The following is a 25012-nucleotide window of genomic DNA, read 5'->3' as shown; positions in this document are numbered from 1 at the left end:
GAAAGAGCAGTGTCTGAGCAGCTTGTAGGTGAAAAGCCATCACCCTGGACCTGATGTCCAAGACATTTGCAAGACATTTTGAAAGTGTTTTGTAGTCTGTTGATAAAAGAGCCACAAGTTGTCAGTTCTTCAACAGAGCTAGATCTCCCGTTTAAGGTAAAAGCGACAGAACGACACGGTGACAGCTGGTAGGCAAAGACTCATCCTTAACAAATTCCTTCAACACCTCATGAAGATCTTTCCAAATTTGCTACCAAAATGTTTATAAAAATCCATAGGGCAACCCATCAATACCTGGGGACTGACAACAGCAGAGCTGCATGACAGCTGTAGTAAGTTCATGATACTCTATGTTATATCAGCATCTAGATTTGCTTTGGAATCAGGGTTTAGTTAATAAAGTCCAAGGAGATAGTCCACAGAGTCAGAATCACAGAGTTCAGTCATATACAGATCTTTATAAAAATCTACAGCATGCTGGCACATTTCAGGAAAATTGGTAGTCACACAGAAAGGCAGTGGCCGTGTGTGCCACTGATCTCTCCAAATTAAAGAAGAAAGTGCTTGGTCCATCCATCTCAGCATGAGAATTGAAACAAGATCGAACCAAAGCCACTTTCTCTCTCATTCAATTATAAGCTTAGCTATTTTTTAACTGCTGTAAAACATTTAACAAAGCAGGATCATTATTGTCTGTAATGGAAGTTTGCCTTCCATTACATTAATATATCTTTCATGAATTTCTACAGTTTTTCTGATAGTAATAGTATAGTTAGTATAGTTTTCCCAACATCCCATAATTGTCTTAAATTTTCAAAATATTTTTTTTCTCCTAGTGTTCCCAAAAATAACAAATTGTTCACAAAAAGCAGTGACTTGAAGTAATTTCACATTGAAATGCCAGTATGGTGACTTTCTTATATAATGTGACATGCTTATCAACACCGACACCGGATGATCATCAGAATACCCCACTGGACAAATGGAACACTCCATAAACCAGTTTTTAAAAGCCTTTGAAATATAAAATCTGTTTAAACGGGCAGCTCTCACCCTGTTATCAAGTATTTTAACCCAAGTACACTTCCTGTCTGTAGGATATTTAGTCCTCCATATATCCTATAACTCTTAATCTTTCATTATTTTGAACTCCAAAAGAACTGATGACTGAGTATGAGGTTATATATAAATAAGACCTAAGATGAAATTTTCTGCACAGTTCCAGTCCCCTCCAATCACCACACGTAGATCACTACAGCATTGTTTCAATAATTCACATTGATTATTAAAAAGGTGACTCGCTCATATCCCACATTTGGCACATAAATATTAATAAATAAAAAAAAGAATTTCAGCTTTCACTAAAACAAGGCATCCCTTAACATATTCCTATATTTTTTAAATATTAATTCCAAAATTGGGGGAAAACAGAACAGCACTCCACTCTTTAAGTTTGTACCATGACTGAGAACCTGTGGTCCCTCCAACCACAAGACCTATTCAGTTTCATTAAGCACATCACTGAGTCTCTTGAAAGAAAATAATTTGTATAATTTGAATTGTCTTAAGCTCCAGAGCCCGCTTAAAACTATCCCTCTCACCATTAACATTAAGTGAAGCTAATCTTAAACTCTCCATATACTATATACTTAAGATAGGAAGGAAAAGTAACAGCAGTGAAAGCATGAAAAAAAGAGTACACCACGTGAACATGACTGGTAAGAAAATGTACGAGCTCTATACATCTTCTTTATTGCCAATTTTCTATAATTTCTGATGGCCGTAACGTGTTTTTTCAAAAGAAAACGCTTCTTTTCAATTAACTCATTCACGTCCACAGTCCTTTGAAGATCATGAAAATATTATTTCAGATTTTTTGGAACCCAGTTGATCAATATGCAAAGACACTTCCTGCAAACTACCATCCAAGTCTTCCCCATCTACAGACTCAAATTCATCAGACAAAGTTTAATCTATCCTTCCTTCCACTCTTTTTAAGCTAGAATACAAGCCTCAACTTATGTCAATTGCTGGTTTCATTTTATCACCAGGCTGCTCTGCACCATCATTGCAAAATTTCCCTTTTCACAACATCACTGCTTGTACTAGGAAAGTTTCAAGCACCAATAATGATGCCTCCATATTCATGTCAGAGTCACTAGAAGTCGGAGCATTTTCCGCTTGAACTACAGCAGCGGAAATCACTGCAACGTTGTTTACAACGTTTGAATATACTGAAACATTTTCGGCAACAAAACCCCTATGAGGACGAACCAGCTGTTTGTGATCAATATCCCCACACTCAAAGAATCTCAACTTGCAGGTAGTTGTATAATATATATGTTCTGCCCTCATGTTTCACATAAAAAGAAACATATAGAGAATTTTCAGGGAACTCTAAAAACTAAAAATATGACACATTTCAGAGATGTTTTTTTTTTCAGCCAAGAGATACAATTTTTAAAGCGCTTGCAATCTTACCGAATCTTGTTAATTCCCATTCCTAAGCTGTGTTTGGAATGAAAGGCAGCATGTTAGAGATCGTAATTTTCACTGAGAGAGCAGAAATCTGACAAAACACACCATCTATAACCATGCCGCTTTCAATCATCCAGACTGCGACTAAAATGGTCACAAATGCGACCAAAAATTAATTTTTGCCACAATAATTAAACATTTTGTCACCATTGGCGACAGTCAGGTTGTGTGAGTTCATATGGGGTTTCATCAGATATCTTGTAAGTTACTGAAATCATCTTTAGATCGCGCACCAGTGTGTCTCGAGCTTCTTTTCACCCATTCAGTTTCTGACAAGCTTGCTTCGCATGCAACAACAAACTGAGCGCGAGAGAGTTGTGAACAAATTACTCTTTTGAACCGGATCATTTTCATTTTGCCCAGGGCAAAGCCTACAAGCTAGGCTAGCTAATAGATCATCATTAAGAGGCGCTATCCTATCGAGCTAACAAACAATCGCACAAGCAAACATTTTGAAGATGAAGATGGAAAAGAAGAAAAATTTGGGAACGAAAAAACCTCACTACACACGCACACCACACGTACCCACCACCACTCATACTGAAACCCCATAATGCACCAGAGAGAGAGAGAGAGAGAGAGAGACTCTAAAAAGATGAGTGTGTTAGATGAGATCATTTTGTGACTCTACAGTGATACTTACTGGAAAATGTAGCTAGTTACTGGAAAAGATGTAGTGCTGTTAAAATAGCTTAACTGCTGAACATGTTTACGTGCAAATTTTTACACCGATTATGCTTTATAAGCTGGCGTGTGTGATAATGCCATTGCATTAAACGGCTTTCCTTTATCGGTGTAAGGCCATAAACAAATTAAGAATAAACCCAAATTTTACCCTGATTTTGAGTTGCATGTTAACACTTTAATTGTCGTTTTTACTGGCTAATCCAATCTGTGCATGTGTTGTGTGCACGGTCTCGGGTAATCCGATCACATATGGTCAGGTAAAACACATCCCTGTGTACACCTGGTCTTTTAAATGCATCTCCTGTGACCACTTGTGATCGGATTTGGTGGAGGGTCTCTGATTTCATTACCACATACATCAACCACTATTTCAATGTGTTACTGCATGATAATAAACCACAAAAAAGTCAGAATAGACAAAGGAATCATGAAAAATGGTGCATTATTTATCCAAGATGCAGATGAAATTTAATCTTAGCTCAAACGCAGGTTATTTTAGTGGATTGCCCGTATGAACCTGAGCTGCAGATGTTCGTCATTCTCATAAGTCTCTCTGTATGTTGGTATAAAACACACAAAAGAAGATTCTTGTTGCAAAAGAATGTAATTACGTCAGACCACATTACTTTTGAACATAATTATAGTTTATAAAAATAATGAGAAAAAAAACTTTTAAACATAATAAAAAGGGAAACAATAAAAATAGGAACATAAAGAAAAAAAAAACCTTGTGTCAATTATTTGAATAGATGGTCTCTGTCAAGAAGAGACAAAAAACACAAACAGTGCTTAGCGCACACTAAAATGTGGCCATTTATCACCTAAAGGATTCATTGAATTTCACATGAATAAGTGCTAGCACTTGCAAAATTACGCTTTAATGTCTTTGTATTTGGAAGTATATATTTTGTTTCTGTGTGAGGTACCTTATTTTGTCACTTAGGGGATGAAAAAGCAGCTAACGCTGCAATAGTACCCTTATTTCGTAGTAGGACTTATCTAAATGTTTCCTTGATGTGACTGTCTGAACTGAAATCTATTACATTCTTAGTCATCACAGTAAAATAGTGATCCCTTTTCTTAGCTTAATTTTTATTTCCTCATGGTGCTCGTTATCCCTTAATTGATTTAAAATAGATTAAATCCTGCCAAGGAGTATGGACTTTTTTATTGATAGCATTAGTTTAAACCTACGCTAGATTGGCATCCTCCTTTGTTTGCTCTCATAAGCTGTGCTCTGATGTATTTTTTGCTGCAAGAGGCTTAAATGCTCTGCTTAACTTAAACAAATGCTGCTTGTTGTTTATGAATGTCTTTATTTTATTACAGGGGGGTACTCATGAGAGACTCAAAGAGATGGTGGGCAGCTGTCCTGCTCTGGGGGTCAGCTCTGATGGTCCAGGCACATCCTGGCAAGGAAGGTTTTACCCCGCTGGCTTATCGACCTCTCGTCCGATTCCGTCACAAGGTATTGATCTTTCCAATTTCATTAGCCATTCTTTAACAAGAGGAGACTTCTGTCTGACCAGTTTCAATGCTAATTACTGTGGAAATCCGCATCACATTGAGCTATTCTGTTTTGATTCCTCACTCTGGAGGATTTATTATTCTTTCCTCTGCCCATGAAAAGAGTATCAGATATGCATAACATTTTGACTAAAAAACACTGGATCTTTCACTGTGGACATTTAGAACTGATGGCGAAATTTCCAACTGTGCAGACATTAAGATAGAACTGCCCAGCATAATTGCGTAATTGAATGTTTATTGACCTGCTGTTTTGGTGGGTGAGCTTTGTGAACACACATTCAGATACCAGCAATTAATTTTTTTCCCACTCAAAAATAAATAAATAAATAAACATGAATCAAAATGCAACTCTAAAAAGTTTTAGTGTTTTTCTCCCCTTCTCTCTTTTCATCGTAGTCATGAGTGAAGGTCTGGCTGCAACAGTGTCTACATTATATAACAGATAATTTAAACCCTGACTGAGGCAGGGTATTGATTGGCAGAAGAGGTACAGTGAGTCTTGCTGTCAGGCTGCAGTATAGTCTCATTGGTACACAATCTACTTAGATGAAGTTACTGTTTACAAACAAATGCTCTGCCCCGCCACTTCTGGGTTCTTTTAGTAGCTCCGAGAAGAACTGTTGTCTATGGATGCTTCACTCAAATTTTGTTGAAAAATGCCTCAAAAGTGCTGTTTATGGGATTTAAACATCACATTTCCTGCAGATTTTTGGAGATTTGGACTTTTATAAATTTCCAACTGGATCGTTGGATCAGGAAAAACTCAGGGTTTGACATAAATGATCAAATTGCATGGGTTACTATCATTGTTATCATGTCTGCTCTAATAAACTCGATTGACTCATAGCTGCTGTTGGTGGATTTTAATTTTTCATGAACAAATCTTGCAAACTCTGTTTTCATTTAGAAATTACAACATTTTCAGGCTTTTAGATGTTTGTTAAGCATGTGAGGATGAGTATTTATCAACCTGTTACATGACCAACATAATCATACAGGCCCATTAAACCAAGTTTAAACTTGTTTTGGTGATATTTCAGAAAGAACCCACATAATTTCTTCACTGTAAACCATCTACAGCCATTTAGAATATTTTTTATTAACATTTACAGACATCAAAACACACAGTAATGCTTAAATGCTTAAAACTGCAGCGCTGGCCACCTCCACCATTGAAATCTGCTGCTCGCGAGAACCCAGAAGCATTTGTTGCCTACGGTGTGACGTCAGAGTAATTCAATCTGTAGGGGTTCTTGACATGTAACATACATATCTATGTATCTATCTGTTGGTCTGTCTACCCATCCATCCAAAATGCCTGGAACTCCAGGAGAAAACACTATATCTGTTTCTGTTTAAGATAGATGTTTATTATGCTATCAAAATATCCCATTTATTCATTTTTTGTAAGCTAATTATTGTATTATTAAAATGTGATAGATGGCATAGGCATATATGCAATGTTTCAGTGACTCACTGGAGAGCCATTGATAATCATTTTGCTTGTGTGGGGCTAGACATAAAATTTCATGCCAGCATGTTAGATTCCCTTAACTCATGCACAGTGAAGTTTACTGTAAGTCTCTAATATTTATTTCTAACAGTTTTTTGCAATATTTTGAAAACATTTCTCCAAGGGACATCTGCAATGGGGGAAAAGTCAGGGGGTCATTAAAACAGGCAAACCACAACATGAACATTTTCTCAGTTCTCAGCTTTTCCCCAGTTATTTATTTTGTGTATCTGAGAAATGTTGTTGCTTATGGATAATAACATTTGTATGTCTTTAAGATCTTAGGACCTTTAAGATAAGTGTTTCATTTTTGCCTCAATAGTGACAACTAAAATTGCAACTACTGTAGATAGACAAAGTGTGTGAAGGCAAAATATATGCCTGTGTGGAGCGTTTTTGAAAGTTGCTCTCATGTCTCATCACTTCTGTCACATCGGAGCTTTCTTAGAATTCATTCAGTAGTTTAAAACGTGTAATATATATGTAATTATTTAAATTTTTTAGTTTTTATTCATAAACATTCTGTTGGCTCATTTGAACAAAACTATTTAGCAGAGAAGGTGCACTTCTATTATAATGAATGGGAGAAATTGAAATGCCCCATGGTCAACTGATGTAGAAAAGAAGTCCTGCCTTACAGGTAAAAGAGCCAATTTCCTTTTAGATACAGACATCGCCTGTCAATCAACTTGAGAATGTGCATGCACATTAGCTATACGAGCTAGGAAAATTTCATTTTTTAGCATAATACGAGGCAAAGAAGCATAATTTATGATCCCAGTGTTTGATTTTTTTTATATTAAAATATCATTTAATCGAAACTGTTGTGTAAGCCGTTAAACCAACATTTGCATTCTTAATCAGAGAGTTTTTTGAATGAGAGTATTTCAAATTGTACAGAACTATGGTTGTGTCATCTGCAAAAATTATTGGAGAAAGGATATTTGAGACATTGGCAAAATCATTTATATAGATAAGAAATAATAATGGTCCAAGAATGGACCCCTGAGGAACCCCACAGAGTATTCTAGCCTTGTTGGAATAGCAACCCATAACTCTGTTGGAGATATAGTTTTATGAAAACTATATTTATACAGCTTTTTCAGTAAAACATAAAGATTAACTGTATCAAACTATTTTAACAAGTCTATAAAATACTGCAAGTACATTCATTATTATCAAGTGTGTTAGGGTTCAGAAAGAAGAGGATTCAATTTGCAGGGTAATACACAGTTTATAGTGCAAAATGTGGGTTCAAGGGGTAACAAATAGAATCACAGGCTGGGCTGGATAAGGTCTAGACTCAATGATGGCCTCAGATAGCGTAGACAAGGTCCATGGAATGGTAATGCCCAGCCAAGATCAGTCCGTACAAGAGGTCAAGGATGATGGCAAATGAGACCGGGGGAGCAATGGGCAGTGGTGGCAGGCGAGGCCTACTAAAAAGGGAAGGGAGATGGTAGCGGGGAGGCTGGAGCTGGAGGGGGAATAAGCACTGTCCAGTATCCTGGGAAATGGGGAGACTGGAGAGAAAAAAAAAAAACAAGACTAACTGTTCTGATTGCAAGCAAAAGTAAAATTAAAATTAAACAAAAAAAAACTATTAACTTTGCCATGTAAAGAATTTAAAAAGGAAAGAGTAAAAAAAAATCAAAATCAAAACAAGGCTGGATAACAAGCTGAGATCAAGAAATACAAAAATAAAAGCAAAACAGAAATAACTTGGAATCTAAAGCAAAATCAAACTAAAGAAAATTAAGATTGACTAGATAACTAGCCTACCAGGAACGGTAAGATGAAAAGAAAGATGTGAATAACGATGCAAAAACATGTGAGTGTAATGTTGAACTAACAGGGTAACAAGAGGGTGACAACTACCAGTTAAACGCAAACACAACAGAACAACACGTGCAGAAACACATGTCGAACGAACACAAACGCCACACACCGAAGCACGCGAGCGGACAAACAAGACAGCCATGCTCTCCGGACGAACAACGGCACAGACACAAACACAACTAGGCTAATCAAACTGGTGTCCTGACAAAGTGCAGAGGTAACTTTGTCAATCAGTTGAAGCAAAGCCATATAGGTGGAATGATTTTTCCAAAAACCATATTGGTGTTTGTAAAGAATTGAATTAGAATCTAGAAGAAAAATAAATGTAAATTTTTCTAATATTTTTGAAAAGGTTGGTAAAACAGTTATGGGTCTATAGTTTTTAAAACAACATGGATCATCTGCCTTAAATAGAGGAATAACTTTGGCTATTTTTAAATCCTATGGCACAAAGCACGTTTTCATAGACAGAGAAAAATGTGAGCAAGTGGGTGCGACATTGACAAGGAATGCTGAAATATTGTCATGACCAGCAGATGTTTTTAATTCATCACTTGTTTCTTGGATATCAGGAGACTCAAACGTGGACATAATAGGAAAATGTCTTGGTTTATAATCCAATATATTAGCATGACAAGCAGAAATGTTATGCACTAATTCATAACCAATATTAACAAAGTATTCATTAAATTTTTGAGCTATATCAAATGGATTGTTTAGAGAATTTTCCCCATCCAAAAAGACTGAGGGTAGCTCTGGGGTAGTCTTTTCTCTTTGCAACAACTGATTAATTACTTTCCATGTGGTTATTATATCATTTGATCACCTCTTAAATTTTTCACTGAAATATTTCTTTTTTGGAGATCTAAAGGAATGAATATATTTAGTGGTATAAGATTTATGAACACCATGTGTCAGAGGAGTAGGATTTAAAAAATATTTTCTTTACTGTACAAATTTAGTAAATCAACTGTAAACCAAGGCTTATTGAAGTCTTAACTGTGTTGAGTAACAGAACTGCCAATTAGAAAATATTCATTAAAACTAGAGCTGATAACTCATAACATTTTGACATGAAATATTAGCATTATTTTCCTCATATAGATCATCCTATGAATTACTTGCTAGCATATCTTTAAATTTAGAAATATTTGACTTGCTCATAATTTCTTTGTGCATAATTTTTGTTGGTATGTGTGACTCTACTAACCTTAAGTCTAAATGCAAGACCCCAGATTTTATTCTGTCACTCAAAGAGTTGCTGAATTCTTTTTAACTTGTGTAGATTTATGAATAAGAGGGAGAAAGTAACTAGAATAAAGAATATTGAGAAAATCCCAAGTAAGTGTATCTAATAAAGTTTTTTGGGAAAAGTTTATATTGAAGTCTCCTAAAATATATCAGAGTTTATCCTCATTGTTTATCAGGTCAAGAGAACTGGTCAAATTTTCATTAAAATATTTGATGCTTGAGTCAGGTGGTCAATAAATAACACCAGAGTGATTATGACTTGCTAAAAAGACTTTGGCATAATGTATTTTTTTCCTAGTTTTGATCATCCACTGTGCAAAAACCTTAAATGTGATGTATACTGTTAGGAAAGGTATACTGTTGCACATCAAGTCAGAACAGTTTGAATGTTTGTGTCAAGTTTGGTGGATGTAGCTTAAAAGCTCTAGGAGGAGCTTTAAGGTTATTTTGATTTTGCAAAAATCCTAAATCAGTCTTATTAGTCTACCATTGCTAGGACAAATGTTGGTTGAAATAAAGTTGATATGTCACACCCAGTAGGGCTTCTGAAACAAACAGACTGTAGTTCAGCTGAAATTAAGCTCACCATTTGTAGGAAGGCAGAGTGTTAATATCTTTAGTGAATTTAGATACATAACTAACTTAAGTTTAACTATGTTACTTTGAAATACTAAATACCACTTAAGCAGGTGAGTCATGTCAAAACAGTCTATATCGATTTACATCAACCATTAGTTTCCTTACACTGCACACACCATGTGTTGATAACCATAAAAATAAAGGACATTTGATGTTTTTATTCAAATCTATTAAATGGTATGTCTAATTTAAAACATGAACTAAATTGCACATTTATCGTCTAATACAATTGAAGCAGTCTTGGCATGGGCTTCTAATAAAAGTAGCAGATCTCTGTTACTGTTGCGGTTACAAATTCTGTCAAAGTACACAAATAACTTGGTGGTTCTTTAATTAATTCACTAAAGGTATCCTTGAGCATCCCCCTAATTTATTTTCACTGTATACCAATTGCTAATTCCATCACAGCTGTCAGTAAATATCTGAAATTCGCACATGGAAAAAACAAATGTCAAGTTCCTTACGATAAGTTCCCAGGATTGGGAGGGTAACTTTTGAAATGTATTCCACTACAGAGTACATGCTGTAAAATGTAATTTGTAATGTATTCCGTTAGATCGCTTAAGGTCAGTAACGTTTTCTAAAAACTTTGGATTATTTCTTCAGCACTTTTTTTGACTTAAAAAAAATCTGCCAATACAGTAAGACAAAATACACATTAAAAATACATTCTCTGAAAAACCTAAATATCTTGTGCAGTGTTGTTTATAAAAGATGATAAATCAAACTGATCTTGTTTTAAGGATTTTTAGATATTTTACAGGAAAACGATACAAAAAAGATCAAGAACATGATTTTTTGCCCAACTTGAATTTTCTTGATAAAAAAAATATGATTGTGCCTGGTAACATGTAAAATGGCTAGAAATAGCATTTTAGCTTAAGCTAAAGAAATGTAACGCATCATAAGAAAGTGTTTCACTGCTGTTCAAATGCTCTTTGGATTGCATCATTTATTTGTATAAATGTTTTCCATCTGAAAGGACTAACTAATAAATGAAACAAATGACAATAAAATGTTAATCTCTTCAGTAATAAAAATACTTTTTGAATGTAACTGTATTCTAATTACCAATGATTTAAATTGTAACTCTAAAGGAATATAGTTGCTTATATTTTGTATTTTAAATACGTTATCCCGTTACATGTATTCTGTTTCTCCCCAACCCTGTAAATTCCTTATCAGAAAACAGTGTGTGAAAATTAATTAAGTGATATGCAAAAGCAAATTATAACTTCAGATAATGTATTTGTTGGGAGCAATTATACTTCATAGACTTAATTATATACAGTGCTTAGTTAAACTGTATATGTATTTGCCTTACATCATAGGCCATATCTCTAATCCTGAGTGAGGTCATGCATACACCAGCAAAGCAAATCCACAGAAAATTCTGGCAGAGGTAAAATTATTGATGTAGTGAGTCTGTGTTTTAAACGGCTGAGTGTTGGTCAAGGGCTAAAGGGTTGAGCCTGTTTTTCTGGCACGGGCACAGAGATAAGCAGTGACCCCATTAGCATTTGCTCAACTCAACCAGTCTCAATCATCGTGAGTAATTCAGTTTATAGTATGAATCATTGTCCCAGTCTGCAAAAGCTAATCTCCTGTTCAGGATTAAAAGCGAAATATTTAAATTCACCATAGTCCCATCCTCCATGTATAGCCAATCGGATTATTGAACAAATATGGCTCCACCCCTCATTTAGCCTAATTAAAAATGTGATGTTTGAATGAAAGATGAAGCACATGTAAGATAATGTGTAAGGCAGGACTTTGTAGGTACTCAACATAGCCATGATTTAATTTTTGTAGTCCAATTGCGTAACTCATGTACAATTGGTTCCATGAAGTTAATAATTTCACTGAGAACAAAACATTCTCAGGTTAGCAGAGTGGAATTAATAGTTGTTACTGTGAGCTAAATGCTCAGTCAACCATTTCTGGAATGTGTCTTTAGATGACATGAAATTAAAAACAGTTCAGAGCAGTTATAATCCTTCCTCAATCCTTTTGAAGCAAGATAGCAATAACCATTATATTTGTATGTTTAAGTAAAAACAGCAAGGTCATATGGAGAAAATTATTTTAAAAAAACACAAGAGGTAAGTGTGTAAATGAGGGCAAGTAGTTTATTAATAAGGTGTTCTGGTGAAACGGTCTTTGAGATTTTCACAAAAAGAATGGGAGGGGCTTGCAGCCAGCATGTTTTTGTTTTGGGCAGATGGGGCAAATGGCTCCTAAGGCCCTTTGAAACAGAGAGAAAGCTCGGAATTTGCTTCACATTAGTCACTCAAAAATAAAATCATTGCCAATTATCCATTTTAAGGGAATAATCCATCTAATATCAGAACCATTTCACTGATCAAATTAGTACCAAGACTAATTACTGATATAATTACAGTATTTGATAACTATCAATACTCAAGGCTGAGAGTAGTTGTCATAATATCCTCAGCAACATGATCATGTGGGAAATCGGCATGTTGCTTTCAAATGTTCATGCACCCTGACATCTGCCCCATTATGCCAACTTACATGTGCCATCTTACGTCAGACATTTTTGTATCAGTTCAAAAGGTGTTTACCTTCTTATGTGGTGCTGTCACAGAATTGGCAGGAATGAGGACCCAAATGCAGGAATGAGTAAAAATAAAGATACTTTAACAAAAAAATACAATTTGGAAAACAAAACTCTCTCAGGGGAGAAAAACAACAACCTAGAATAAAACATAAACTGAACAGGGTGACAACAAGGACTGGCTGGAAGGGAACATTGGAACAGACTCACCAGCACACAAACTAACAAACAAATTCAACAAACACAAGAGGGAAGAAGGCACAATATATAGAGGGAGACACATGAGGGACAGTTGCAGACAATGAGCAAGACAAGGACTAAACGAGGAGGTGTGGCCAGGGAATCAAGCAGGATCAGAATAGTGCATGTCATACAAAAACACAGAGCAATGTGCTCAAACACAAAACAGAGACAGACACACTGACAAATAACAAGAAGGAGAGGGCTGACAGACCAAGGTCATGACAGGTGTGACTAGAAGAGAGTTGTGTCAGCAGCATGAAACACATGGGTTCATGTCCGGTGTTGAAACTAGAAAATGTTTGCGTTATGGGTGACGGGTGTCCTTCTTAGATTACGTTTACCCCACTGACGATTAGGTTTAGGGTTGGGGGTTTGGGTTAGGGGGTACAGTTACAAAAATTTGCATTCCTCTTCACTGTATGACATCCTTTACAGGAAAAAACAACTTTCTTTACAACTTGCTTTTTGGCGCCCCTCTGTTGGCATTTGACCTGTAAACTTAAACATACCATACATTCAAAAACACTTCCCATTTCAACCAATTGGGGCAAGGTTTGAATTTGGGAAAGCACAGATCGAGTCTAGCTCATGAAACAGCAAACATACTATTTCCAAATTCATTGTTAGATCAATCGGTCCTCAGACATAAATTTATGGAGAAATTAAAAGAGCTAGTTCACCCAAAACTGAAAATCTGTCATTTGCTCACCCGATATCTTTACAACCCTATATTGTTTTATTTCTTTCATGAAACAAACATTGAAGTAAAATGTCTGAGCTGCTCTTTTGTTCATGAACATTAGTGGACAGTGATTATTGCCAAGCTCCATAAAGTATCATAAAAGCAGCCTATATAATTAATTTGCAATATTCCAAGTCAGTGAATAATGGCTTAAATTTGTGTGGCTATTGTATGGCTTCAAAACTCTTAGTTAACAGCCGTGGCCAAAAGTATTGGAGGTGACATAGATTTTGTGTTTTGCTTAATTTGCTGCTTCAGTATTTTTTGATTATTTTTTTCACACGTTTCAATGGTATACTGGAAAACAATGATAAGCATTTCATACATTTTAAAGGCTTTTATTGGCAAAAACATTCAATGTATGCAAAAAGTCAATATTTACAGTGTTGAACCTTGTTCTTCATAACCCCTGCAGCTCACTCTGGCATGCTGGATATCAGCTTCTGTGCCAAATCCTGACAGATGGTGATCCATTCTTGCCTTATTAGCGCTCGGAGTTGATCACAATTTTTGGACTTCTGTTTGTCCACTCGCCTTTTGAGGATTGACCACAGGTTCTCTTTGGGATTAAAATCCAGGGATTTGCCTGGCCACGGATCCAAAATTTCAATGTAATGATCTCAGAGCCACTTTATTATTACTCTTGCCTTGTGACCTGGTGCTCCATCATGCTGGAAAATGCACAGATCATCACCAAATTTCTCCTGGATCGTTGGGAGAAGTTGCTCTTGCAGGACGTTTTGATACCATTCTTAATTCATGGCAGTGTTTTTGGGCAGAATTGTGAGAGAGCCCACTCCCTTGGATGAAAAGAAACCCCACACATGAATGGTCTCAGGATGCTTCACTGTTGGCACGACAAAGGACTTATGGTAGCATTCGCCTTTTCTTCTCCGGACTATCGATTTTCCAGATGTCCCAAACAGTCGGAAGGGGGCTTCAGAGAAAATAACTTTGCACCAGTCCTCTGATGTCCAATCCTTGTACTTCCTGCAGAATGTCAGTCTGTCCTTGATGTTTTTCTTGGAGAGAAGTGGCTTCTTTAATGCCCTTCTTGACACCAGGCCATTGTCCAAAAGTCTTCGCCTCACTGTGCGTGCAGATACACACACACACACACCAACCTGCTGCCAATATTGAGCAAGCTCTGCACTGGTGGTGACACGATTCCATAGCTGACTCCTCAGGAGGAGACGGTCCTGGCATTTGCTGGACATTCTGGGACGTCCTGAAGCCTTCTTCACTGCAGTTGAACCTCTCTCCTTGAAGTTCTTGATGATCCGGTAAATTTCAGGTGCAATATTCTTTGCAGCAATTTCCTTGCATGTGAGGCCATTTTGATGCAAATCGATGATGACTGCATGTATTTCTTTAGAGGTAACTATTGCTAACAAGAACACAATGATTGTAAGCACTTCTTCCCTCCATTTACAGCAATCAGTTTGCTCTTATAATGAGTGATTTCACCTGACTAGTACTCGTTCACACTTTCCCAGGTCCTGCTGATATGATTAGTGAAATGATGTTAGCTGGTTATTTTGTGCCAGGGCCAAAAAACTGTGAAATTATGGTTTTTGTGATAAAGTTTTTTTTTTTTTGGCCAATGAAGCTTTTTGAAATTATTTAAAATGCATCTGATCACTCTGCACAATAATCTAGAAACAATATGAATCAACACCATAACAACTGATGCAGAAAACTTTGCGAAACACAAAATACTTATGTCACTGCAAATACTTTTGGCCATGGCTTGTAGTGCACAAAGGCTACTTTTTTATACTTATATGGTGACTTGTTCTGCCCTGTTTGGAGCTAGGAACAAAAAACTTTTGTTTCATGAAAAAGCTGTTAGGATATATTGCATCTTATTTAGTATTATAACATCTCATTTTCAAAACCTGTCCAATTTGAACAAATGTATCACTCAACTCCTACTGACAAATTAACAAGACACCAACATTTTCAAAGAACATTTCAGATAATACTTAGAAAAAAAAAAGATAAAGAGAAATGAGAAGAAGCAAGACTTGTTTAAATAACGTAAAATCACATTAATAATAACATTAACAATCAGCTACAAAACAACATACAATCTCAGGTGGGTCAGTTCGGAACAGAACTTTCATATGTTGTGTTTGTTTTTGAAACCTAATTTACACTACATATAAGGTTGCAAAGAGCATTTTGGCATTATCTTGCTCTTGAGAGGAAACAGAAAGTAGGTGTAATAGAGATGTGTAAAAAATATCAAAATATCCAGTGTGTGGATTTCTGTGGTCAGAGCTGTTAACTTGATGTCTGTGAAACATTTCTGAGTGTAACATTTTGTAAGCATTGTTTCTCTTTCTATTCTTGTTTCAGCAGGATGGGATCACGGAGAGTTTACGAATGAAGGGTATGTACATTCCCCCACTTATCCTTGGGCCATGGTTCTATTATGGTGTTCTGGTATTCTTTGATGGAATTTGTTCAAAACAAGAGACAAGAGGATATGGAAACTTTCTGGTTATCAAACATTAGTGGAACATGTCCTACGCTAATATAATGAACTTCACCTGTGGTTACTCTGCTATAGGACACCTGTGTGAATTAGAGAGGAACTGATTTTTATATTCACTAATAATGAAACCATTTGGTCAAAAGGCATCGCAAGGTGGCTAAAAACAGCAAAGTTAAGTCTGAGAACAGGTTGTTTGTTTGCAGATGTCATTTAGGTAGATGTTTTTTTGTTTTTTTTTTATCAAATGCAATGCCATTCATAAACAAATTCTTTTGGAATATCAATGTACCAAGGTATTACCATCTGATGTCATCACTGAATTATTGTACTGTCCCAGTACATTATTGCAAGGGAAGTAACACTACACTTTTATAAATATATATATATATATATATATATATATATATATATATATATATATATAAAAGATTGTATAGAATATATATATATATTCTATACAATCTTTTGTATCCTGTATTGTGAACATATCGATATGCTTTATGTCATTTCAGTCATTTTGAAAAGACAGAGGGGTTTCTCTGTTTACCCTGCTTTTCTGTCTACTGAATGTATCTGCGTTTGTGCAGGTATGAGGAACCACATATTTAAATACCCCATGAAATCAAAATTGGGGTTTTGTGTCTTTTGGTCCATGTTTGTTAGATTTGAGGCCATCTAGTTGACAAAAGAAAGTTTAAGCAGATATACAGTGGGTACGGAAAGTATTCAGACCCCCTTAAATTTTTCACTCTTTGTTATATTGCAGCCATTTGCTAAAATCATTTAAGTTCATTTTTTTTCCTCATTATTGTACACACAGCACCCCATATTGACAGAAAAACACAGAATTGTTGACATTTTTGCACATTTATTAAAAAAGAAAAACTGAAATATCATATGGTCCTAAGTATTCAGACCCTTTGTTCAGTATTTAGTAGAAGCACCCTTTTGATCTAATACAGCCATGAGTCTTTTTGGGAAAGATGCAACAAGTTTTTCACATCTGGATTTGGGTATCCTCTGCCATTCCTCCTTGCAGATCCTCTCCAGTTCTGTCAGGTTGGATGGTAAACGTTGGTGGACAGCCATTTTCAGGTCTCTCCAGAGATGCTCAATTGGGTTTAAGTCAGGGCTCTGGCTGGGCCATTCAAGAACAGTCACGGAGTTGTTGTGAAGCCACTCCTTCGTTATTTTAGCGGTGTGCTTAGGGTCATTGTCTTGTTGGAAGGTGAACCTTCGGCCCAGTCTGAGGTCCAGAGCACTCTGGAGAAGGTTTTCGTCCAGGATATCCCTGTACTTGGCCGCATTCATCTTTCCCTCCATTGCAACCAGTCGTCCTGTCCCTGCAGATGAAAAACACCCCCACAGCATGATGCTGCCACCACTATGCTTCACTGTTGAGACTGTATTGGAGAGGTGATGAGCAGTGCCTGGTTTTCTCCACACATACCGCTTAGAATTAAGGCCAAAAAGTTCTATCTTGGACTCATCAGACCAGAGAATCTTATTTATCACCATCTTGGAGTCCTTCAGGTGTTTTTTAGCAAACTCCATGCGGGCTTTCATGTGTCTTGTACTGAGGAGAGGCTCCCGTCGGGCCACTCCCATAAAGTGCCATAAAGCCCCGACTGGTGGATGGCTGCACTGATGGTTGACTTACTACAACTTTCTCCCATCTCCCGACTGCATCTCTGGAGCTCAGCCACAGTGATCTTTGGGTTCTTCTTTACCTCTCTCACCAAGGCTCTTCTCCCCGATAGCTCAGTTTGGCTGGACGGCCAGCTCTAGGAAGGGTTCTGGTCGTCCCAAACGTCTTCCATTTAAGGATTATGGAGGCCACTGTGCTCTTATGAACCTTAAGGACAGCAGAAATTTTTTTGTAACCTTGGCCAGATCTGTGCCTTGCCACAATTCTGTCTCTGAGCTCTTCAGGCAGTTCCTTTGACCTCATGATTCTCATTTGCTCTGACATGCACTGTGAGCTGTAAGGTCTTATATAGACAGGTGTGTGGCTTTCCTAATCAAGTCCAATCAGTATAATCAAACACAGCTGGACTCAATTGAAGGTGTAGAACCATCTCAAGGATGATCAGAAGAAATGGACAGCACCTGAGTTAAATATATGAGTGTCACAGCAAAGGGTCTGAATACTTAGGACCATGTGATTTTTCAGTTTTTCTTTTTTAATAAATGTGCAAAAATGTCAACAATTCTGTGTTTTTCTGTCAATATGGGGTGCTGTGTGTACAATAATGAGGAAAAAAAATGAACTTAAATGATTTTAGCAAATGGCTGCAATATAACAAAGAGTGAAAAATTTAAGGGGGTCTGAATACTTTCCGTACCCTCTGTAGGTATTTAAATATTATAGTCTATCTCTCCTGGGAAGACAGACTTAAATGTTGATGACTCATTTTGTATTTACTTATTTTGTCCAATCTAAAGCTTTCTAGAATGAGAATGGTGCTATTGGGGCGAGGGAGGGACAATGACTACTGGCTGAAAATATGTCCTGCCCCAACTTACTGTTTAGAAATTAATAGAAATGATGTCAACAACAGGAAATAAAACTGCACCAGTAAAGTGATTTCATGGGTTATTCCATCCAAAAGTGATAAATACTAACTACTGTATATACAGCATTCCTTTGAGCTTGAGTTGTCTGTTACATAACTCTATCAATAAGGTGTGGGCATTCAGAATTGCACACTGTTTTATTAGGTGTCTTCTCATACATAAATGTCTGATTACGTTTAAGTAAAAAATAAAAATAATTGAAGATGTGTGTTAGCCAGGTTAAGTAAATGAAAGAGAAAAAAGAGGGTCTTTAGAAGTCCTTTGTTGTGTTTTTGTTCCCTGCACACAAAAGATGGTATGATAGATAATGGACATTGCTAAGGAGTATGTGTTGGATTCTTTATTTGTATCTGAGAGGTGTTTGTCACTCAACAAACTCTCCTTCCCTAAAGGTATAGATGTGTCCTTGAAATACTGAGAAAGTATGAATGAAAGGGAATGAGTTGTATATTGGTATAGTGCACACCAGTTGTGTAGTAGTGTCTGAAGAGGTTGGCATTCTGTGAATTTATGAAAGTTATTCTAGAGATGCTTGTGCATCAGATGCTGGAAATGCCCCGCCCCTTACTGAAATGAAAAATATTATTGGCTTAGCAAATATCCAATAATAATATCCATTCTGATTGGTGGATCAGCTTAGTCAGAGTGTCCGTCTTGCCAGTGCAATCGGTTGTGCTCCTGCAGCTCTGTGCGCATTTAGAGAGAATCTCTTTACACTTTAAAAAATATATACTGTATATATGTCAAGAATCCCGCCTTTGTTGTTCCTCCTGCTCACCACCAGAGACCTCCATCACCTTGGGATTGACTAACTCTCTGGACTCCATTTCCCATAATCCCTGTACATGGCAATGATTACCTGTTCACTTGTTTCCAATATACTCCGCTAATTAAGTCTCACTCGCTGTCATTGCAAAGTCTTGTTTTACCCACGCTGGCACTTCTGAGTGTTTTCTGAATATTGTTGAATTACCTGTGTATTATCCTGGACTGTTTACCCTGTTTTGATTCGTTACTGCCAAGCGGCATGCCGGCCTCATCTAGAACAATTCCCCTCACCATGGATCTAGCAGCATTCTTTGTTCAACTAAGCTAGGTGGATTTATCAATAAGGGAGTACTCCCATTTCTTTTCCACTGTTGCCGCCCACACTGGTTTTGATGATACCACCTTGAAATCTATTTACAGAATCTGACTCCCAACACGCCAGTGAATTGCCAGAGACTGGAGATTACATGTGGGAGGAATATGTGAGGCTGATATTAGAAACAATCGCTTCGGGATAGCCTCCTCTTTCAATCCCAATCCCAGATTCCAAGTCTTCTACGTCTGAAAACCTTTTGCCCCAAATTGTCAGTGCCCACACCTGCCATGGCCAATGAGCCGATGTCAAAGCCTGCCATGGCCAACGAGTCAACGCCCATGCTTACCACAGCCAACGAGCTGGAAGTTTCGTCCATCCCAGAGCCGACATTGCCAGCCTCGTCAGTCCCAGCCTTGATTTGCCAGCCTTGTCCGTCCCAGGGCCAGTGTTGCCAGTCTCTTCCATACCAGAGCCGGTGTTGCCAGCCTCGTCTGTCCCAGAGACTGTGTTGCCTACTTCAACCATGCGGAGGAGGAGGAAGAGAGGAAAGGCTTTATTTTCCAAATCTCTGACAGTGTTCATGACCACAGAGGTCATTTACAAGTCCCTGCCAGTGTTCACAACCACAGAGGTTGTTTCCAAGTCTATACCAGTGTTCACGACCACAGGGGTCGTTTCCAGGTCTCTGCCAGTGTTCACGACCACAGAGGTCGTTTCCAAGTCCCTACTCATGTCCATGACCACAGAGATTGTTCCCGAGACTATGCCCATGTTCAAGACCACAGAGGTCGTTTCCTAGTTTCTGCCTATGCCCATTACCACAGAGGTCCTACCAGTGTCTCTGTCCACACCGACGACCACAGAGGTCATACCAGAGTCTCTGTCCATGCCCACATCCGCAGAGGTCTCTCTCGAGACTCTGCTCATGTTTGCAACCACTGAGGTCATTTCCCAGTCATCCTAAACTCTTAGTCTCGAGTTTCACATGGCTCCGCCTTCCACGGCTTCACTGTTCGAGCCTGCCACGGCTCCGCCTTCAACAACTTTGCCCCTCAAGCCTCCCACAGCTCCACTCCTTGAACCTGCCATGGCTCCACCTTCCACGGCTCCGCTCCTCGAGCCTCCTATGGTAACGCCTTCCATGCCTTCACCCATTGAGCCTGCGACGGCTCCGCCATCAACAACTTTGCCCCTGTCTGTAGTAAATTCTAGAGACTGTTGTGTGTGAAAATCCCAGGAGATCAGCAGTTACAGAAATACTCAAACCTGCCCATCTGACACCAACAATCATGCCATGGTCCAAATCACTGAGATCACATTTTTATTCCTAATTCTGATGGTAATGTGTACATTAACTGAAGCTCCTGGCCCGTGTCTGCATGATTTTATGCACTGCTGCCACACAATCATCTGATTAGATAAATCACATGGATGATTGTTGGTGTGGGATTTTCACACACAACAGTTTCTAGAGTTTACTCAGAATGGCGCCAAAAACATAAAATAATCCACAGGGAAAATGAAAGTGAGGCATCCTGTATAGGCCACAACAAGCAAAAGAAACTGATCTTTTATACTTCTTTAGTTGATAAATTTATCTGGATTGAATACAGGTTTTCTCTGCCTAAAGCTGGACCAGGTGCTCAAGTGGTCTGTGTATAGCCATGATTAATGATTATACTTGCAAACAGTCTATGGTTTTAGGTGTAAATTATGTATTGGCTGTTGCCCAACAGTCATCCTTTAATTAAGATTGCACAAGAGTAAGTCAAATCATGCCAAGAACCTACAGAGAGAGCCGTTATGAGAAAAAAATCCATCTAAATTCTCAGTCTCTGTCTGAGGTGAAGTCCTGCCATAAATATTATCTCAGGTCAGCTCAAAGGTGCTTGTGTTAGCAGCTTATTTAATATAATAAAATCAGACTTTAGTAATGAACCTCTCTTTATTACTACAGAAGGTGAAAGCTGTATTTGTAGAGTTGGCATTGTGATAAAGGACAAGATTTCACTACAGATGTTCAATAAAATGTTCACTCTATATGTATCATGTATCTTCTTGTAAGAAATAATAATACAAAATAAAGAAAATAAAATCCAAATGAGATCTATTTTACATCTCAGTCATTTCTCATAAAAAGCAAAATGATTAGATGAAGAGCAACTTTTTGGAATAACATCTGAGACTAAGCTGTTCCTGATCTATGAAACACATCTGTAACTATGATCTACTTTAATCTTTAGTACAGACATTCTGGACACATTTGGAAATCTTGACTCAATAGCAAACCAAACAATAATCCTTACAATATAATCCCTACAAATGCAGAATAGTCTTTTCTTTTGCTTATTTTCCATTTATAGAATCCAGTGTGGTAATAAAAGGAATGTGTGGGCAGCTTGTTCCACATTCTACTTATGATTCTGCCTGTAAATTATTTTCGAAAGGCCTTTTCAATTATTTATTAATTAATTATGAATTATTCATTCCAATTACTCCATGTTTAAGTGAATTAAATTCTGACTTAAGTATATTACTAAAATGGTTAAAAAGTTCTGGAATGACTGCCTGAAAGGCTTTTGATGAAGCTGATTAATTTCTTTTGATGACTCTGAATCTAGTTTATGATGATTTATCTTTTGAAGTACATTAAGTATTTGTGCTAAATATATTCATGACAGTACAATCAGACAAAGCATGCTTCACACTTACAACTTAATTTGCGACATTGCAAATGTTGCCTGCTTAGCATGTTTAAAGTCTAGACTGCAGAATATGAAGTAAAGCTGGAAAGAATATGAAGCCTTCTGAAATTGGCTGTCAAAAATTGGAATAAAGGATAAACGGAGACAGCATGAACAAGCACACAGCAGAATTCCCTGTAATTGGAATAATAAATTAAGTGGCTGGCACGTCTACATTTCCACTGTTCAGCTGAACACAAAATATCTTACCACTGTGGGTAAAATCACATCTTAGGGATGGAGAATAGCTTTTTGTGTAATGTATTCAGACCACCACCCATGTATTACTCGTAACCAGCTCTCCGACCACGGCTGTGTTCTACTGTACATTACAAAAGTTTACAAAGACAAAAGCTTTCTAGAGCACTGCTCTCTTTTATTATTCTTTTGAATAAGAACAAGGCAGGTTGTGCCCATAGAGCTTTTGCATTCTCATAGCCCAAAATCAGTACTGGTCCCCTGATCCTAGCTTTCTTCACATTGTCTTAATTTTGTCTTTACAATACAACTTAATACTCTGCATGCAGTGACACCTGCTTGGCCTGAAGTTAATAAACAATTTTTAAATGCTTAAGGTTTATAGCTCTAAATTGTATGTTAATCCTAAAATCTCCTTAGCTTCTTTGGGATTCACTTTTAGAAAGGGAACACTGCATCATGTATGGTGAGAATAGAGAATAGTGCTGAAATTACATTACCAGGCTGCAATCATTTTACTTGTCAGAATTAGTTTTGGGCAGCTGCCCACTATTCTACTACTGTAGTTACTAAACATCCCACCTGTACATATTAATTTACGATCACTAATTGTATTTAAATTCTGTTTATGCAGATTCAGCTAAATGCTGTACTGTTTGGCAGGCTTAGCTTATTATATAGAGAGGTAGATGGCATAATACAATTTCAAGAAAGACGAATGACGTTGTGCTTTCAACAACATAGTCTGATTACTATTACATAGTCACATTTCTATTCGTGTTTGCAAATTTATTTGCATTGTATCACTGCATTTTCCTGGTGAATAGTGCAAAGTCAGTGGGCATGGCCATGAAGTTTTGATATTTTTGTGCAAGCATGCTCTGAGTTTAGGCGTAAGTAGGTTGGCAAAATCGCACGCGCAATGAGAAAATGTGCTGGATGAGGTGCAATTTAATTCTGATGTTCCCTTTCGTAGGAACTCAAGCTGCATAATCGCATCGGGACACGCCCTGTCACATGGTCTGAAGCTCTTATACAAGCATGCCAATTTATTGCCTGATGGCACTTAAGCGACACCCCTAGGGAGCTGTCAGCTTTACGGCATCGAGTCTGATTTTCTGCTCTTCAGTGCACAATTTCATCTGGCCCGTGCAGTACCAATGACTCATATCGAAGTGAGGATCATAATTATTCTCGCTTTTGAGGGGCAACACAGGATGGAATTTAAGAAGCGACTCACGTCGTTTTCCACAGCGTAATTTCAGAGCAATTTTAATGTGTTTTTCCCCTACATGTTCAAGTTTCACGCCTCCAGACTGGAGCTCTGTGTGCTGGGAAAGTTTGGGATTTCGGCTAGGTGTCAGAGAAGATTTGAGTGCGAATGGACATCGAATTCTTCCTCGTGTTTGTTACCCTCCCCTTGAGTGAAAGCATGAATCTCATCAGACATGATTTGAGGCCTAGCTCAGTGGCCATTTTCTGATGAACAAGCGTACAAAGAGTTACCATGCACGTCTTGAGCCATCACTATTAAAAATGCTGTATGAGAGAATTTGTTGATTGAAGGTAAGGAAACAAATTGGCCACTTTGTCCCTATTGTCTTTTTCTCTGTCGTTCTGAGAGAATGCACATGCATAAGGCAATGGAGGAGTGGCCTCAGCCTTTCTCTCCCTCCCCGTTTGTAGTTAACTGCTCACAGCGGAAGGGATCATGCATGAGTCTGGCCGCAAAACGATGGGCTTGAATAACAGAATATTCCCCAACGGAGTGATGGCGAACCAACACAGGAGTGCTTCGCCATATGCCATTATTATTTAGAGATGCTATCGAGAGATGCAAGGTATTTTAATTGTAAATGGTTTTTTTGTGTTTCACCCATTTATGAAACCACGCACGCACTGCTATCTCTGCTCAATTTTTTTGGTGGTGGAAAGGATGTTGCTATTTTCAGTCAGCTGTTGGATCTACACACTATAGCTTTGCAGTCTAACCAAGCACTTCATATTAAGGAAGGACTTTGAGCTAATATCGTCTCCGTTTGGAATTTCCCTCATTTTATCCCCACGGCAACATTTTTCATGCTATCTGGGTACTATACATTGTTCCCCCATTATATGTTGGGACTGGTTTAGTTCTAATCTGTTTTTTAGTACACCAATTTAGCTCTCCCCGTAATTTACTCTGGCGAAGAAGCGTTGAATATTTTCAGCTTAAATTTTGCCTCTGCCTCCATGACCTCCAAGTGTCTCGCGGCACACATAATGTAACTAAATGTATGATAAAAATAGGTCTACACATGAGCCTGATTGGCTTAATGTATAATGAAGGATGAGCTCCTGTTCAGAAAA

The 25012-nt window shown here is 37.6% G+C and overlaps 1 protein-coding gene across 2 annotated transcripts in view; it reads left to right on the top strand.

Annotated features, from left to right (window-relative positions):
• LOC127617061 (follistatin-related protein 5-like) overlaps positions 1-25012 on the top strand; it is a 244191-nt gene that overhangs the window by 26580 nt on the left and 192599 nt on the right. The window contains exons 2-3 of one of the 2 annotated variants that reach the window (XM_052088936.1): positions 4555-4693; positions 15925-15955. In XM_052088936.1, coding sequence (XP_051944896.1) covers positions 4565-4693; positions 15925-15955 — 160 coding nt within the window. In that variant the 5' untranslated portion in view covers positions 4555-4564. Of the gene's footprint in view, positions 1-4554; positions 4694-15921; positions 15956-25012 lie in introns of both variants that reach the window. The other variant, XM_052088935.1, reaches the window with a different exon arrangement.

Source organism: Xyrauchen texanus, chromosome 23 (genome assembly GCF_025860055.1).
Source record: "Xyrauchen texanus isolate HMW12.3.18 chromosome 23, RBS_HiC_50CHRs, whole genome shotgun sequence".
In the NCBI taxonomy this organism is placed as follows: Eukaryota; Metazoa; Chordata; class Actinopteri; order Cypriniformes; family Catostomidae; genus Xyrauchen; species Xyrauchen texanus.
The sequence above is the reverse complement of the archived record's forward strand: the minus strand, read 5'-3'. Positions and strand labels throughout refer to the sequence as shown.